Below are 18494 nucleotides of genomic sequence, written 5' to 3'. Positions count from 1 at the left end.
CATATAAATCTCTACAATCATATGCCTAAAGTAGGCCTCTATTTCTTCTAACGTATTAGCTTTGTGCTTTCAAGTTTGCTTCAAATACCTTGTTTATGAGATGCTCAGTAACCACTTCTCGTAGTCCAGTGTAGAGTTTCTCTCCATGTTTGTGTAATACCATGGTATATGCATTCCTATACAGTTCCTCAAAACTGAGACCACTGTTGTTCTTACGTTGAATCTCTTGGATAGCATTTTTCAGGAGATCCCAAATGCTGTTTACATATTTTTCATCCATGGTCATCTGGAAAGGCAAAACAACAACAACACCTAATTCAGCAACTGATACTACTAGTGGCGACCTGCAAAAAACTTGCGGGAGCAGCTATCCCCTCTCCCCCTACTTCTCCCAGTTGCTCACTCTTTCTCCCTCCTGCTACCCCTTTTCTTACTCTCTCACTCCTTCATACCTGTCACTTTCTCTTTCTGCCTCTCTACCTCATTCTCTCGGTCTGCCCCCATCACCCTCCTCACCTCCCACCTGCTTCCTCTCCCCCTCCCACAGCAGCAGCGGTGCTACCAGCAGCCCACATGCTCCCCCTCCCAGCAGTAGTAGCAGCAGCTCTCCCGGAATCATAACAGATCTCCCACATACAGAGATCAGTTCCCCTTAGGGTTGCCAGCTCTAGGTTGGGAAATTCCTGGATATTTGGGAGGTGGAGCCTTGGGAGGGCAAGACTTGGGGAAGGAAGCAACTTCAGCAGGGTATATTGCCACACAGTCCACCCTCCAAAGCAGGCATTTTCTCCAAAGGGACAAATCTCTGTATTCTGGAGTTCAGTTGTAATTCCGGGGGGTCTTCAGGTCCCACCTGGAGGTTGGCAACCCTAGTCTATGGGCAACAGAAAGCTCAGGTTGTACAGTGCATCATACCAGTGAACGCTTCACTGGTGACTTGGGTTATGTTTATTTAGTTTTGTAAGCAACATAGTCCTTCCTTTTGAAGTCAAAGATGTGCAAAACAAAACTGTTACCTTTAATTGCTTTCTTTACAAAGCTTTCTGTAAATCGTTTGAGAGGAATTATTTCAGGTATTTTGAATCATTTTACCAAAACTGCGTCCTTAAACATGTATTCTCCACTCATATACAAGCTAAAAGTTCTAAGTTGGTAACCAAGGGGCCCCAAGAATAGTCTGTGATGTCATAAGAATGTTGATATCTCTCAAACTCAAAGTTTACTCATCACTGCTTGTGTAACCAGCTTCCATTACAAGGCTTTACCTCATCCCCAATGTGTCAGGGTATCACAGTGGGTATCATTTTAGGTTTCAGATGTGGAAGTTACAGCTTATCGTGCTACTCGGCCATGAAGACCTTCAAACAGTCTGCTCCATGAAGCAGCTTTGCCTTCAGTTCAGGCTATGTCACCTGACTGTAGGGACCCTAAGAAAGGAAAACTTCTTTTCTGCAAAGGCCTGTATGTGACCAACAAAATCCTAATTTTTAGGACCCATGGGAAAGTTCTCAGTTAGCATGCAATACTGGAAGGAACCAAAACGCTTCTCGTTTAAGTGCTCCTTGTACCCAGTCTTTTAATTAAGGGGTTGATCTTATACCATAGTTTTACAGTCTGCTCCTGGTCTGAATGGTTTTAAGACTCATATTAAGCTGCTCAATGTTTTATGCTCTGTCTGGTTTAAAGTGTTTTTTTAACTGCTACCAACTTTAATAGTATGTGATGTTTTTATTACGTTTCAGATGCCTTGAGCAGGTTCTTTGGACAATATAAATGAACAAAAATAAAAAATAAAATAGCTACTCAAGATGGAATATTAAGTAAATTTAAGCATGTCAAAAAATGTAAAAACAACCAAACATTGTTGCTGTTTTCCACCACTATGTTGTGTCACAGTTTACTGCCAGAATGTTTGCTTTTCGTGTATGAAATAACCCTAGTTCAATTCCTGGCCTTTCCAGTTAAAGATGGACCAACGGTCTCTTTTACAATATTGTTCCTTAAGGCACTATTTTGATAACCTTTGACACTTTTTCCCAGTTTGATCATAATACTGAAGATTTTATTTAGCAAATCTGTATCTTCTTCTATTTTACATGAATTCTTTGCTAGCAACTTGCCAAAATCAACAAATAATTTACAGAATATGAATACACAATATGAATTCAATGATGTAGAGACTACTCTGGAATATAAAACAGACAGAAAAATAGACTTGGATTGTATTAAAATGGCTGTCAGCTGTCAATGTATAGACTATACTGACAGTTCAGTGCCCTAACCTTCCAACCATGCTGACCCCTTGCCCCACTCCTGTCATTATACATTGTATAATCCCATAAAGAAGAAATTAGAATTGTTAAGGGCTCCAAAGACTCAGAAGCACAATCTACAACTGTTTGGAATAGCAAGGTAGCAAAGTATGATACCTATGGATATTAATATGGAATGTGCAAATAATTGTTCAAGGAGTCTACAGGATGGATCCAAACTAAATTTTCAAATGACAGAACTGAACTTTCCTTCCTGCCCCTCCCACCAAAGGTCATTGACCTCCACGAAATGCTTCTCCTTGGGAGAAGAGACCCAGAAGAATGACAAGAGGGTCTTGCAGGGGAAAGGAGGAATTGGTAGAAATTGCCAATTTCGTCCAGATCCAAGCAACTGCTTATTTAAATATCTGCTTGTGTTAACACAATGTGGGTTTCTTCCAAATTATTCCAAGTTATGTCAAAGACTGCCCTTTAAATTGCAAAGGATAGCATAGCCATCACAAAGCAATTCTTATTTCCCATTAGAAACTGTACTACCAAATTTTGAGATGAAAAATAAGTACATATACCAGTAGACAGACATTACAATCCCTACATATGGACGCTACTCTCTGAACTTGAAATATTTCTAAGTATGTATGCTTAGGACTGCAGGCATTTCTGTTAACAGCAACTACCAAGGGTAGAAAACCCATGACAAGGTAAAATAAAAATTTCTTTAGTTTAAATTTAGACTGGCAAGAAACTTTAGTAAATTAAGATTTTTTAGAATACATTCAAAAGTACTCAAGGATTGTCATACTCAAAGATGATGATGTCACCTACAGTTCCCTGATATGCTATTGTTCTAATGTTTAGTTATATACGTTTGTACTACTTGTAATAGGATAGCTGATTCAAGTTTGCGTAGGTAAATTATAAAGCAAAGTAGTTAGCACAACTTCTGCCATGTGACTAGGATGCATCCTTTTCCATTTTTGCATATTACTTTGACGGAACCAACATAAATGGAGAAAATCTTCTACACAGAATCTTCCATATAGGAGTCAAAGTAGATTCCTAATAGCAAACCAAAACAGCACACACACAGTCTACAGACTTTGGGATGACTCTTAACTTCCACAAAAGGTAAAAGATTATGTGAAAAGGTCTCCCCCACATTTGCATTTCACCAGTTCCCAAAACGTTGGTTTTTCCCCCTCCCCAAATTTCTCCCAGGGCTTCAAAATTTCTGTAAATTTCACATCTCTATGCAGAAACAAGATTGAATTGGATGAAAGACACACATATACAGACACACTCCACATGCATCTCAAGGAGTGGATGGTTTTACCCAATTTCTCTTTCCTGCAACAGCTCGCTTTCCCATGACATTTGTTTATGACTATCTCTCAGTCTTCAGCATCAGCATTTTGAGGTGTACATGGGCTACAGAGTGACCGGAAAATCAGAGAAGACTCTTATACACATAGCCTGAATATAACTTTAAACCCTATTTTTAATCATTTTGTGTACATTGAACCATCAATGGTGCTGCTGAAGGCCTGTGAGTAATGCCTGCATGCCAGCTCAACACGTCCGGTTTTTGGATCAGTCCAGATATCAGACGTCCAGATGAGGGATACTCAACCTGTATAACATTAACCTCCATATACAGAGGCAGCAAACCTCTGAATACCAGTGCTGGTGTCATGAGCAGTCCTGGATCAGCGTGGGAGGAGTTATCAGAGGATGACCTGCCCTGAGACCCACACTGGCAGACACTATCTGTAAGGGAGGCTCCGGCGATGCAGAACCTCCTCCCAGAAGGGACCCTTCGCCTGTGAAATTACTAGCTCCTGAGTCAGAAGGGCCCTCAAGACAGAAAGCATCAGTATGGGTAGACCCATTCCAGACCCACCACAGTATCTTCCAGGACCTACAGAAAGGAGAAGAGAAAGAGCCAGGGCAGAGGCCTTGAGCAAGTGCAGGAGTGTGAACCGGGTAGCTCAGAGCCATACTGCCCTTGTAGAAACAAGGGACTACAGTGATAAGTCTTTACACGATCCAGGCCCTGTTGCTCCTCAGGAGGAGGACGGATGACTCAGCTAAAAGCACTGATCCTAATGACTGGAGACAGTTGCACCTGGAAGGGAAACTGGCTATTTAAGCTTGCTGTGAGACCAAGTGGGCCATTCTGCCTTGGAATTTTGCCCCTGAATCGGAGAACCTGTTGCCTGACCTTGGACTGGACCCAGACTCTGCTATGTGGATTCACCCCTGACTGTACCGCCTGCTCATGAGTGGAACTTTCGGCCTGACTTTGGACTGTGTCTTGAACATTGTATTCGTGGACAGACCATACTGCCTATGAGTTGCCAGGTTTGGGTTGAAGTGGTGGGCCTGGATCTGCCTTTGCCTGATAAGCAGGACAGCTGGGAAGACAGCATCAAGGAAAGACCTTATTCTCTGTGCCCTGTTTATTGGTCACGGTGTGAAACAGGAGGCTGGATCAGATGGATCACTGGTCTGATCCAGCAGAGCTTTTCTTATGTTTGAACTGATTACTAATCAGCTGTGTCCCAGATAGAAAATATCAATCTTAGACATCTGTTTCAAAATGTCCATAAAAACTGAGACACTTTAAGGCTATATTTCCAGAAAACTAAAACAACTGTACTTTAAGAACCTGATACTATATGAAACAATGTGTCTAACAATGGAACCAGAGAAGGGGGTCCCCAATGTGGTACCCATGGGCACTATGGTGCCTGCCAATACCTTTTCTGTCACCTGCTAAATGTTTTTAGGAAGTGGATGGGGCTTTTGCCCAGTAAGGCTGTGCAGATTTTTAAAATGTTGCTTTGACAGCTGCTGCCACTACAGCACAAAGGTCTGCACTATGTTACTGAAGCTAAGCTATGATAATCATTTTGTGGCTGGCTCCACCTCCTGTGGCAGCCATTCTGCTGCTGTGCCCACCAAACTGTGTCAGAATTTCAAATGTGCCCACAGGCTCAAAAAGGTCGGGAACCCCTCTTCTAGCATTTGTGTCATCATGTACAAGCAATCTAATGGATATCTGACACAGAACTTGCCCTTGTTGAGAATAAAAAACAAAACATCTGCAGTCAGCCTCTCTCAGTTAAGTATGCACACACATACATATGCATCTCTGCAGCATACACTACTATAAGGATACAGACCCAGATCTCCAGGTCCTGTTTAATAATCCATCTATACAGCTGTAATATAAGGCCTTTACACAGTGTGAAAGGTAATTATTTTCCAAATGCAACTCTATTGGTATTATGACTTACAAAATTTATGGAATATTTAGTTATTTAACATCACATTTTATCCTGCCTTTCACCAAGGCAGCTTGGAAGGTTTTATCCTACCTTCCTCTAAGGAGCTTGGCCAATACACAGAGTTCTCCCCACTATACTCTGATCATCACATTACACTGGCTCTTGTGAGTTTCGCATCCCCTACATTAATCTACGCTGCTCAAAATATAAACTAAACCAGACTGATTAACTGGACTTTAAGCTCATGAAAGTTCAACACATTCCATTTTACGAGCTAAATAACCTGCCCCAGTCATGTGAACTTCCTGCAGAACAGGTAGGAAAGTTTCCCTATGTAACATAGCCCCGCCAGAAGGATGCAAGATGTATGAGCTGTGAGCAGAGAGTCAGGTGGGGTCATAAAACAACTGGAAATTATTAGATGCTGACTTGGCAAGTTAACACAAACCACATACTTTAGAAGCCCAGTTTTATTCCACTAACAACTATAGTTACATTTATGTATTTTAAAAGGCTTAACCTGACATGAGAAATGAAAGTGTACACACTTTATATTTTCCTTTGAAACCCATAACAGTCCCTAAATAAACCAGAAGATCAAATGCAGATATGGGCTGAAGCCAATGCAAAAATAAAGTAGGCTTACCTCTGTAGGTATTAGAGCCAAAAAAAACGAATCGAGACCTGGCTTAAGAACCAGCTCAAAAATGTATGAGTCAGTTTTCAGCTTTCAGGGTTTTATATTTTAAGAACGATATTTTCTAGTTATTGCTACCACAAAACCTAATCCTCACCCCATCACTGTTTCTCATAATTTTGTTAAGTCCATGACAAAGTGTAGTAGTATATAAATATGGGGTAACTCTTGCTGCCATCACAACAAAACCTCACCTTTAACCTTAACCTAGCTTTTCCCTGATTTCTCAATTTCATTATTGTTTGTAAAAGCTTCATTCAATTGAATATTGGAGTCAATATAAAAACTAGTTAAAGTATTAATTCTTCCATCACCATTCAATGGTGTTAAGTTTACATGCTACAATTAAATCACTGACAGAAATACCAGGCACTGCAATGAGATTTCTAAGCACCATGGGATGTATCAAGCCCTGAATTAAGTACAGCTCTAACTCATTTTTTTCCATACCAACATTTTAGAGGTTACTTTAGATATTATCAGTTACTCATAATTTTAACTAAGCACTGAAGTTTGAATTAACGCATACCAACAACTTGCTGCCTGTGAGCTCTTGACCCATCGAACCAGAAATCACCACAGAGACAATCAGATTCCAAGCAGATGGCTTTACTGGTCAAATAGGCAATACAGTGCATTGAGGATAAGATGACAGCTATGAGTTGTCTTGCCCGTTACTTGGAAATATAAGGCAGAGAAACGGCGGGAGATTACAAAGCATAAACAGAGCATTATTTCCCAGGAGTGGCGTTCCCAGGCTTTGGTATGTGAAGCCGTCCTTGAAGTCTGGACGGTTCAGCAGAGAAACGAAAGGAAACATCTAAACCGAGATAACAGCCTGACACTGCCAAATGAAGAAAGGATGACACCTACATGCAGTGGGGATTCAGTTTCAGAATTTCCCAAACTCTTGTTGGGACACAAAAATCTATATGCTTATTTGAATAAAGGGAAAAGAGCAGTAAGGGGCAAAAATGCACCAGAAAAGACTGAGGACTGATTCAGGTTGTTCAAACCAAAATGAAGTACTTAGGATGGGAACTACAGAAAATTTATGGAAATTTTGGAAAACATGGAAATTTTAGGAAAAACTGAAGTATATGCAATACTTAACTTCCTTTCAAACACAAACTTGCTTGACTGATTAAATAGCATACAGTGCATAATTTATAATAGCATATAACATTCTTTTAGGCATATTTATGGAATTTAAAAGTATAAATATCTTAAAATTATAAAAATACCCCATACTTGAGAAAAAATTGCAAACTGTTGTACCCTATGTTACTATAGAATATGTACCTTTAATTTTTACCATCTAAGAGACAGGAAAAAAGTAAATGGCAGAAAACACACAAAAGAAAAATGTATTATTTGAACATACAGTCTCTATGAGTCACAACAGGTAGGACTGCAACATGTCTGGATATTAAGCGAAACTTTATAAATGTTCTACTCTCAGATGGTGGGGGCACTCAAAACAAGGCCTCCGGAGATGACAGGAGAGGTCAGAAAGGTTCATATGGGAGTAGGTGGTCCTTAAAATATGCTGGCTCCCAGGCCATATAGGGCTCTAAAGGTCAATACCAGCACCTCGACCTGGGCCCAGAAACCAAATGGCAGAAAGTGCAGATGGGGCAAGACTTGAATGATATGGTCCTACAACCCACTCCACTCAACATTGTGGGTGTAACATTCTGTACCGAGTGAAGCTACTGGACAGCCTTCAAGGGCAGCCCCTCATAGAGCAAGTTGTAGTACTTTAATCTAGATGTTACTAAGGCATACAACTTGGTAACAAGATCTTTCATGCCCAGGAAGGGCTGATGCTGGTGAAAGGCACACCTGGCATTGCTGCCAACTTTGTTTCAGAAGGAGACCAGGGTCCAGCAGCACCTCAAGCTACGAAGCTGCTCCTTTAGGGGGAGTGCAACCCCATCCAGAACAGGAGACAGCATAATCCCTGGGCCAGGCTTTCCTCACACCAGCAGCACCTCCATTTTGTTAGAACTAAGTTTCAGTTTGTTAGCCCTCATCCATCCCAAAACTGCCTCCAGGCATCTGTTTAAGGTTTCCACAGCCTCCCTGGGATCTGCTGGATACTCAAGATAGATCTAAGTGACATCCACATTCTGGTGACAAGAATGGCCTTGTGGTGTTAATAGCCAGCCTCTTTAACTGTATTACCGTATATACCCATGTATAAGCCGACCAGCGTATAAACCGAGGTGCCTAATTTCTCCCCCCGCGCGCAGGCTTACCGGTACCTTCTGGGCTCCTGGCGGCGGGCCTGGTGGGGCCGGCGTAGCAGCCTTCCTGCAGCCGCAGGGGGCCTCTAAAGGCCGCTCCCGGCCTGGAAAAGGCGGCGGGGGCAGCTGGTCGGCCTCCCCGCGGCCGCAGGGGGCCTCTAAAGGCCGTTCCCGGCCTGGAAAAGGCGGCGGGGGCGGCTGGTCGGCCTCCCCGCGGCAGCAGGGGGCCTCTAAAGGCCGCTCCCGGCCGGGAGAAGGCGGCGGGGGCGGCTGGTCGGCCTCCCCGCGGCCGCAGGGGGCCTCTAGAGGCCGCTCCCGGCCGGGAGAAGGTGGCGGGGGCGGCTGGTCGGCCTCCCCGCGGCCGCAGGGGGCCTCTAGAGGCCGCTCCCGGCCGGGAGAAAGCGGCGGGGGCGGCTGGTAGGCCTCCCCGCAGCCGCAGGGGGCCTCTAGAGGCCGCTCCCGGCCGGGAGAAGGCGGCGGGGGCGGCTGGTCGGCCTCCCCGTGGCCGCAGGGGGCCTCTAAAGGCCGCTCCCGGCCGGGAGAAGGCGGCGGGGGCGGCTGGTAGGCCTCCCCGTGGCCGCAGGGGGCCTCTAGAGGCCGCTCCCGGCCGGGAGAAGGCGGCGGGGGCGGCTGGTCAGCCTCCCTGCGGCCGCAGGGGGCCTCTAGAGGCCGCTCCCAGCCGGGAGAAGGCGGCGGGGGCGGCTGGTCAGCCTCCCCGCGGCCGGAGGGGGCCTCTAGAGGCCGCTCCCGGCCAGAAGAAGGCGGCGGGGGCGGCTGGTTGGCCTCCCCGCGGCCACAGGAGGCCGCTCCCAGCCAGGAAAAGACGGCGGAGGAAAGTTCCCCCTCCCTCCCCCCTCTACCGTATTGACCCGCGTATAAGCCGAGTTCGGCTTTTTCAGCCCTTTTTTTCGGCTGAAAAACTCGGCGTATACGCGAGTATATACGGTATGTCACCACAGCTATTAGTGAGCACACTGCTCTCCAGCCCTTCTGGAAATCACAGATAAACACTTCATTTATGAGTAGGAACCCCAGCTGTGCATTGTAGCCTAAACTTAATATTAAACCTGAGCTTTTTTATTATTATTTCTGAAGAGTAGCTATGCTGATCTAGCGTAGCAAAAACAAGCATTCTTGTAGCACCTAAGAAAGACTCAACATGTTATGGAATAAGCTTTTGTGCCATAGCAAGCCATAAAGGGCAGGATAAAAATCTAAATAAATAACCTGCCCTGACTCTGGCCCTGGCAGAAGAGGGCGGGCTAGACATTTAAATAATAAATACATAAAGACTTGTCACAAAGCTCTGTTTTAACTTATAGCTGCCATTTAATTTTTTTCCAGTTTCCTAATTGCTTTGACTTCTGGGGGGAAATGGCTAGAACTGTTAACTCTTGACTACTACATATATTTACTTGCAAAAGATTAGTTTGCTATAAATAACAATGTATTACAATTGCTTAGAAACTTCATTGTTTCATAAGTTAACTTTTTGGTATTAGCATAATTAAAGCTATGCTCAAATTAACGCTTTAAATACTTCACCACTGATTGAGCAATATTTGACTGGCTAGGTAGCTAACCCTCATGTGATCATTATTAGTTAAGAACAAATATTTACAAATTGCTGCACTTGGGATGATCCAAGAGAATTTCAATTAACAGTCTGTGGAATACCAGGGTCACCATGCAAAAGCAATGGCAAACCATCTCTGTTAGTCTCTTGCTTGAAAACCCTATCAGGTGGCCATAAGTCGGCACTTTACACACACACAGATTTCGCTATCTCCCTATTGCAAATATGTCCAAAGAGAATATAATTTCATCATACATTTTAATAGAGAATTAAATGAAATGACCTAATACAATATAGTACTCTACTATATGGTGGGAGAGCTTTTACCTCAACTATGAATGAAACGGAGCGTTGTTTACTCACCGTGAGGGCTCCTTCTGTTCTGGGGTCGAAGGGCATCTCGCTGACTTGTGGGTATTACAATCACGTGCCCAGGGAGGCAAGACCAAAAATTTAACTTCCTGTCTCCCTGGGCGGGAAGCCCAGTTTTCGGACTCGCCGAGCTAAAGGAGACGGGTAAGTACAGAACAGCAAACACAACAACAAAACACAACAGGGTAACCGGTATTGTCAATGAACAATAATTAACCATGTATAACGATCAGTAAGAGGCTCCGATACATATAAGGAGGAAAGAATGGCAAATGTGAGTAGAGGCCTGAGTTAAGTATCCACCTTGGAGGATTCCATGTACCGTGGCCGCCCACATCAGATTGACAAATAAATCTTGGATTAGTTAGTTTAACATTGGGCAGGCGAGATGCCCTTCAACCCCAGAACAGAAGGAGCCCTCACGGTGAGTAAACAAGGCTCCGTTCTCGTTCTGGGGGAAGGGCATCTTGCTGACTTGTGGGATCTCCAAGAGCTAGATCACCTGGGAGGGTACTAAGACTGATCCAAGACGTGCTGCAGAACCCTCCTACCAAAAGCTGCGTCAGCAGAGGCCATGGAATCAATTTTGTAGTGCTTTATAAAGGTGGATACCGTGGACCAGGTGGCCGCCCGGCAGATCTCTTCCAGCGGGGCTTGTTTTTTGAATGCCGCTGATGTGGCTGCACTGCGAACTGAATGAGCAGTGATGCCCGCCGGAATTGGGATTTTGCTAGCCCTATATGCTTCTGTGATGCATTGTCTTAAAGCATATCTTAGTGAGGACCTAGACATCTTCTGTCCCCAGGATGGGTTGGTCAAGGATGTGAACAATGAATCGGAAAGCCTGATAGTTTCTGTACTGTTGAGGTATACTTTGAGGATCCTATGCAGGTCTAGATGGTGCCATTCCTTTTCTTTGGGATGGCTGGGATTGGGACAGAAGGACAGCACATGTATCTCCTGAGTGCGGTGGAACATGAAATTCACCTTCGGGATAAAGGTGGGGGTCTGGTCTAAGGACCATCTTGTCCCTGTGGAAGATGCAGAAGCCGTCCCGCGCTGATAGGGCCCTTAGTTCAGAGACACGGTGGCAGAGGTGACCACCGTTAAGAAGATGGTCTTCATCCTCAACACCTTTAAGGGAATCTCCCTGATGGGTTCAAAGGGGGTCCTGGTAAGAGCTCTGAGCACCACTTTGAGTCGCCAAGAGGGGAAGCAATGTACTGTTGGAGGCTTTACTTGAACTACCCCTTTTAAGAAGGCCAGACTGTGTGGGTGCCTGGATATGGAAATGCTGCCTGCCGTAGACAATACAGTAGACAGAGCCGCTACCTATCTGCGTAAGGTAGCTGCCTTGAGACCCTGTTCCACCCCATCTTGTAGGAAGCCTAAAATCCTAGGAATGCCCGGGGAAAGAGGATCTCGTGTTTTCGCCTACACCGCAACAAGAAGGCTTTCCAGGAGGGGTTATAGATCCTCCTGGTGGAAGGTCTCCTCACCTCAATCATGGTGTTCATGATGTCTGAGCTATAACCGTGTTCTAAGAGACGGTTCTGCTCAATTTCCACGCAGTTAAGCGAAGCCACTGAGGGTCGGGATGGAACATGGGACCCTGGTGAAGGAGGTCTGGAATGGCTGGTAGCTCCCAATGGGGTTGGACTGAGAGCTTTCAGGCTGGGAAACAATGGCCTCCTCGGCCATAGGGGAGCAATGAGAATGACAGTTGCCCTCTCCTTCCTGATCTTTCTGAGGACCCTGGGAAGAATGGAGATGGGGGAAAATGCAAATAGCGTCTCTTTTGGCCATGGAGACATCAGAGTGTCCATGGATTCCACTTCTGGGTGGAAATTCCGAGAGAAGAAGCGGGGAAGGAGGTGATTGGTTGCTGAGACGAACAGGTCCACAGAGGGGAGGCCGAATCGCTCCACAATCTGCTTGAAAACCGACTGGTTGAGGGGCCACTCTCCCTCTGATCTGTCGGCTTAGCCAGTCCACTTGTAAATTGAGAACTCTCTTGATGTGTTCTGATGACAGGGATGCTATGTGTGTCTCTGCCCATGAAAGGATAATCTGGGCCTCCTGGTGTAGTCTGGAGGACCGCGATCCCCCCTGCTTGTTTAGATGTGCCTTGGCAGACACATTGTCCGTGCAAATTAGTACGTGCCTGTGAAGGATGATGTCCTGGAACTGCAGTAAAGCCAGACAGATAGCTCTGAGCTCCAGCAGATGTGTAACTTTTTCTTCTTCACTGACCAGATGCCCTGAGCCATGTGGTTCAGACAGGTCGCCCCCCACCCTTCTAGGCTGGCATCCTAGGCTGGTACAGTTCCTCTATGACGAACTGTACCCCTTTGCTGAGGTTGTTGCGGCTGCACCACCATAGGAGGCTGTGCCTGAACTCGTGAGGTAGTGGGATAGTTTTGCCCCTGCTCTGAGTAATGAGGAATTGATAAGGTTGTAGGAGCAGTTGAAGCGATCTCTAGTGAAATCTGGCCCAGGGGACAGAGCTTAAGCAGGCCACCATCAGACCCAGTAGTCTGGCAAGAAACATGATCCTGCCCTGTTTGGACCTGACTGTGGTCTGAACCAAGGATCTGATCTTCGTGATCCTGTCTGGAGGAAGCAGTACTAGGTTCTTGCGTGTGTCCAGGATTACCCCTAGGTGTTTCAATCTCTGAGTAGGGGTCAGGTGGCTTTACTCCAGGTTCACCTGGAACCCGTGATCCACTAAGACCTTGACGACCCTGTCTGTATGTGTCCTGGCCTCTTCCTCGGACCTGGCACAGACAAGGATGTTGTCCAGATATGGGAAGATCTTGATCCCCTCCTGCCTGAGCAAGGCCACCAGTGTCACCAGGATCTTGGTGAAGACACGTGGTGCCGACGATAGACCAAAAGGGAGGGCTCTGAAGTGGTAGGGTTTCCCTGCATATGCAAATCTGAGAAACCTGCGATGTGTAGGATGTATGGGAACATGGAGGTATGCTTCCCTAAGTCTAAGGAGGTCCTGTAATAACTTATCTGCAGGGCCTCTATGATGGATTTCAGAGTCTCCATTGAGAACTTCCTGTATCGGACAAATTTGTTTTAAGAGTTTCAGGTCTAATATAGCTCTCCAGTCCTCATTTTTCTTGGGGACTGTGAAGGAAGTGGAATAAATTCCCAGGCCCTTCTCTTTTAGAGGTACTGGCTCTATTGCTTGTATCTGTCGTAAGTGTAGAATGGCATCTAAGGTTCTTGCACGCTTTTCCCTGTTCAGGGGTCTGGGAGAGCTTATGAACTTGTCCCTTGGGGAGGAGGTTAGCTATTAGGTAGCCTGATGAAACTACCTGGGAAACCCAGGCGTCCGTGTAAGGCCGTTCCCACTTCTGATGGAACTGAAGTAGTCTCTCTCTCCCCCCCCCCACTGCCAGTGACCTGGTGTCACTGTTTTGGGTTTTTGGAGAACTAATCTCCCTTGTTGCCACTGAATTGCTGCTGTCCCTGATGGGGACGAAAAAACATATTCCCTCCTCTGCGAAAGGAGCCCCAGGAACCCCTTCGCTGATCAGGTCTGTAGCATGTGAGGGAGTGAGAAGATCTAAAGTTGGGGAAGGAAGAGGATAGTCTCCCTTCCTTCCTATAGGATTTGGGTAGGACCTTTTTCTTGTCCTTGTTTTCTACTAGAATCCTCTCTAGTCTATCTCCAAATAGTTTACCTCCTGTAAAGGGGTAGGACAAGGTAAGCGATTTAGTCTTGAATTCGTTTTGCCATGGGCAGAGCCATAGTGCTCTCCTGACGGCTATGTTGGATGATGTTGCCCTGGTCGAAAAGGACATGGCATCCAAAGATGTGTCTGCCATAAAGGCAGTGGCCTTAAGAAGTCTGTTAAGCCCCTCCGAAATTTTACGGTTCTCAGCCGGGTACAGCTGGATAATTTTCCTGAGCCATACAATGGAATCACTGGCCATTATGGAAGTGGCTGCTGAAGCCTGAATGGCCAGAGTGGAATAACTTTATGGTGATTTTAGCTCTATTCTTTGTTTGCGAACATTCTTCATGAACTGTGGAGCTCCAGAAGGTACAACCATCTATATGAATTCTGGTTAGCACCGAGCATTAAGTACTCAAAGAATTATTGATTTGTATAAAACACTATAGCAATCAGTACTTATGGTGAGGTTTTATTAGCCACCATTAGGCCTAGCTTCCTCTCAAGATATCGTCAGCACTGTTTATCCAATCTCAAAGTTAGGCACTTAGTCTTTCATTCTTTAGAATATGACTTCACTTGTTGTTATACTGTTTTAGATTGTAACGGCCTATGGCCTTATACAATAAACTTGATCTGGATCTGAATATGACTTCACATTTATGTAAATAAACTTTGTGGCTATCTCTAGTCTGGTGGTTTTTTTAAAAAATCACCTGCATTCTGAAGTATCTGTATTATGCTTACAGTCTGGTATCATCCACATTTGACTAGCACTGCTGATTAAAGCTTTTACAACCCAGCAGCAACAAGTAGGCAGTAGCCATGGACGGCCCCAGCCAGGACACACAGTGCTGTTGCAGCAGCCATTACCTGGATCAGGCAGGAACATGCTGCCTATTCTTCCATTTCTCACGAGAGTGAAAAACGGAAGAGTAGGCAATACTGGCTTTGCAGTAGCACAGGCAAACAGCACCCACGGCCACACCAAGAAGCACTCCCTGCTTCTCCTCCACCTGTTTTCATGTGAAATCAAGCAGCAGGGAGAGCTTCTCGGCTAGCTTTCAACCATGGGTGCCACCCATTCATGCAGCTGTCGAGCAGGCAGTGCCCATGGCTGAGAAACACTCCCTGCTGAACCTCCACCAACTCTCATGCAAGGGAAAACAATGTATCAGCAGGGAGTGCTTCTCATTTGGCTCCAGGCTATGGGCCCTGCTGACTTGGCAGCAACCCAAGCCAATGGCGTCCCTGGATGGGATCTGAAGCCCACTCTCACTGCCCGCTCTCACTTGAGGGGACACAGCAGGCTGCAGTCCAGCATGCTGGTTAACCAGGTGCCGGGGTAACATAGCTTTCACAGCATTTACTGCTACATGTAGGACATTAATCAAAATTTTGAACTACAGAGGGCAGAATAACCAATCCATGCCCTTTCCAATTAATTAGCACTTCAAAGGTGTCTTATGAATAAATTGTGTATTTGCTCTATAATACAGGAACACTATGAATATGGCATATAGAACCAAAACCTTGCACAAATCAAGATATCAACTGGATTTTTCCCATCTACTGGTTTATTACAAATGGAAATTAGGTTGACACACAATTTTCCATAAAGCTATACTGACTGCTAGTACTTATTCTATTTTCCTGTGCTTATGTTAGCTGTCCTAATGTATTTTTTTTAATGGAAATCACTGTAGAGTTCCTAAGCTTCTCTCTTGCCTTAAAAAAAGGCAGTAGTTATTCTTCAGGCTGCAATCCTATGCATACTTACCCAGAAGTACAGTGTGGCTTACAGAATAAGCATGTATAGGGTTGCACCATTAGCCTCCTTTGAATGTCCAAGCACTCTTAGAAGAGTTCCTTCTTTACCCGGACGTACAACTTACTTCCCCTTGAGATGAACTGCAGACTCAATCTACTCCAAGTTATTTTTAACGTAGGTTTAAAATCGAACTGAGGCTTATTACTCATTAGTTACTTCCTGGGGCTGGTCTAGGTTTTACCTTTTTCACAGAAAGGAGGTTGGCAATACACTCTACAAGGAAACTTTTCTATACTGCTACTGCAACATGCAGTATGATTGATCAAGTAGCTCTTCCATCTGGTGTTACGTAGCTCCACAACAGCAACCACAGTAAGGAGCAACTGGATCTAGCATGAAAATTCCTCATCAAATGGGAAAGAATTGTATGATAACCACCACTAAATACGAGGGACTGAAAAGCTATCCCATGTAACACGTAGACTGTGGTCTTGTACATTTTGTGCATTTGCTATTCTGTTTGTCTCAATACATTCAGGCTAAATCAATAAATTTAAACTTACTAATCAACCCATCAAGAGCCCCGTGGCACAGAGTGGTAAGCTGCAGTACCAAGCTCTGCTCACAACCTGAGTTCGATCCCAACGGAAGTTGGTTTCAGGTAGCTGGCTCAAGGTTGACTCAGCCTTCCACCCTTCCGAGGTCGGTAAAATGAGTACCCAGCTTGCTGGGGGTAAAGGGAAGATGACTGGGGAAGGCACTGGCAAACCACCCTATAAACAAAGTCTGCCTAGGAAACGTCGGGATGTGATGTCACCTCATGGGTCAGGAATGACCCGGTGCTTGCACAGGGGACCTTTACCTTTAATCAACCCATCACTTCACTGATGGGTTAAAACTATCTTTTTCAGACATTTAATTTATTAAATATTCATTTATTTAGGAAATTTTTACGCTGCCTCTTCAGAATCACGCTTGAGGCAACTTGTAAGTAAAATAATAAATTATCAAAGTAAAACAAGCCATCTTGATTCCCGGTGTTATTTCCCATTCTACTTACATTGATGCAGTTTGTAATGGAGAAGGGTTTCTACCACTCCCAGTGGTAGCCCGTTGGGAGGCCATATGGGGATAGGGACTTTTCAACACATGTAGAGTTCCTTCCGCAGAGAAACTTGCCTTGTGCTTTCCCTGATGGCATGTTGGTATCAGGCCAAAATAGTCCTCTAGAAGGAACAGCTGGGCTCCTCATTTAAAGATGCCTGCAACTTTTTTATCTGGCTGTTGCTTTTGCTCTTATTTTACTGATTTTTCTAATTGCTTTGTTGTATTTTTTGCTTATTTAGTTATTTGACCCCTACTGTACAATTACTACTTTTAACTGGTGGTTTGTTTATGAAACAATGGGGCTCTCTGTCCGAAAGAAGAAATACTAATATTTTCAATAAATTAAAAGGGGTGGAGCCAAAGAACTGATTTTTCCTGCCTTTGTTTTCTGCAGCTTTCCCCACAACCCCAAAAGCTGTCCCTGAGGGTTACAGAATCCTTGCAAACAGCATGGGATACAGTTGAGGAGGGCAACAGCTCAAGTGGAAAATCCTGCAAACACAGACCCTCCTACTGGTGTGAAAGCAAGTGCCTTCCACTTGTACAAGGGTGTCATTGAATTCCAACTTCTGCATTCCTTCTGGGCAGGCAGCGCAGTTTAACCTCCCCCCGCGCTTCTTGGTCCCGAGGCTTCCTGGTCCCTGCCCAACAGCTGAGCCTCGGGACCGGGAAGCGCGGGGGGGAGGTTAAACTAGGCAGGCAGCACAGAGCAGTTTAAATACCCCCCCCACCCGGCTTTCAGGGACTCCCTGGAAGCCAGGCAGGGGGGGTCTTGAAAGAGCTCTGTGCTGCCTGGGATGGCAGCGCGGAGGAGTTTAAAGACCCCCCCCCACCAGGCTTCCAGGGAGTCCCTAGAAGCCGGGCGGGGGGGGGGGGTCTTGAAAGTGCTCTGCGCTGCCTGGGATGGCAGCGCGGAGGAGTTTAAAGATCCGCCCCCCCCCCCCCGCCGGGCTTCCAGGGGCAGTACACCATTTGATTCAGAATATATTTTTTCTTGTTTTCCTCTTCTAAAAACTAGGTGCATCTTATGGTCAGGTGCGTCTTATGGAGCGAAAAATACGGTACTCTTCACAGGAACATAACTTGATTTTTTAAGTTTCTCCAACTACTGCTTGCTTTGCTGAAGCTCAGATACCTTCATCCTAAAGGACAGTAGTACTGCATTTTAACAGACAAGAAGCATGCAAAAGCAACGGTCTCTGCCTAGGTCTTGTCAAAGCTACAGAATGCCACAGTAGGCTATCATGCCAATGACTTCTCCCAATAACAAGCATTAAGATGTTATGATAGGCACTGAATTTGTAAGCAGACATTGGTTTAGTTCTACCTAAACATCTGAATCAATACAACGTCTTACAGATTTACCCTATTCACAGTTATGCTCTCCTAACTGCAAAGGATTTGGCCGTTTGTTTTGCAGATATTTACATTCGGCATACTAATCATGTACTCAAATTGTACAATCTA

At 45.2% G+C, this 18494-nt stretch overlaps 1 protein-coding gene across 1 annotated transcript in view; it reads right to left on the bottom strand.

Moving 5' to 3' along the window:
* Positions 1 to 18494, bottom strand: part of CUL3 (cullin 3) — a 56890-nt gene that overhangs the window by 35542 nt on the left and 2854 nt on the right. Inside the window, exon 2 of the mRNA XM_056849375.1 lies at positions 89 to 286. Within this exon, the coding sequence (XP_056705353.1) occupies positions 89 to 286 (198 nt within the window). The remainder of the gene's footprint in view (positions 1 to 88; positions 287 to 18494) is intronic.

This window comes from Euleptes europaea, chromosome 5, assembly GCF_029931775.1.
Source record: "Euleptes europaea isolate rEulEur1 chromosome 5, rEulEur1.hap1, whole genome shotgun sequence".
NCBI classification, from domain to species: domain Eukaryota; kingdom Metazoa; phylum Chordata; class Lepidosauria; order Squamata; family Sphaerodactylidae; genus Euleptes; species Euleptes europaea.
Note: the sequence above shows the minus strand (reverse complement) of the source record. Positions and strands in the feature narration are given on the sequence as shown.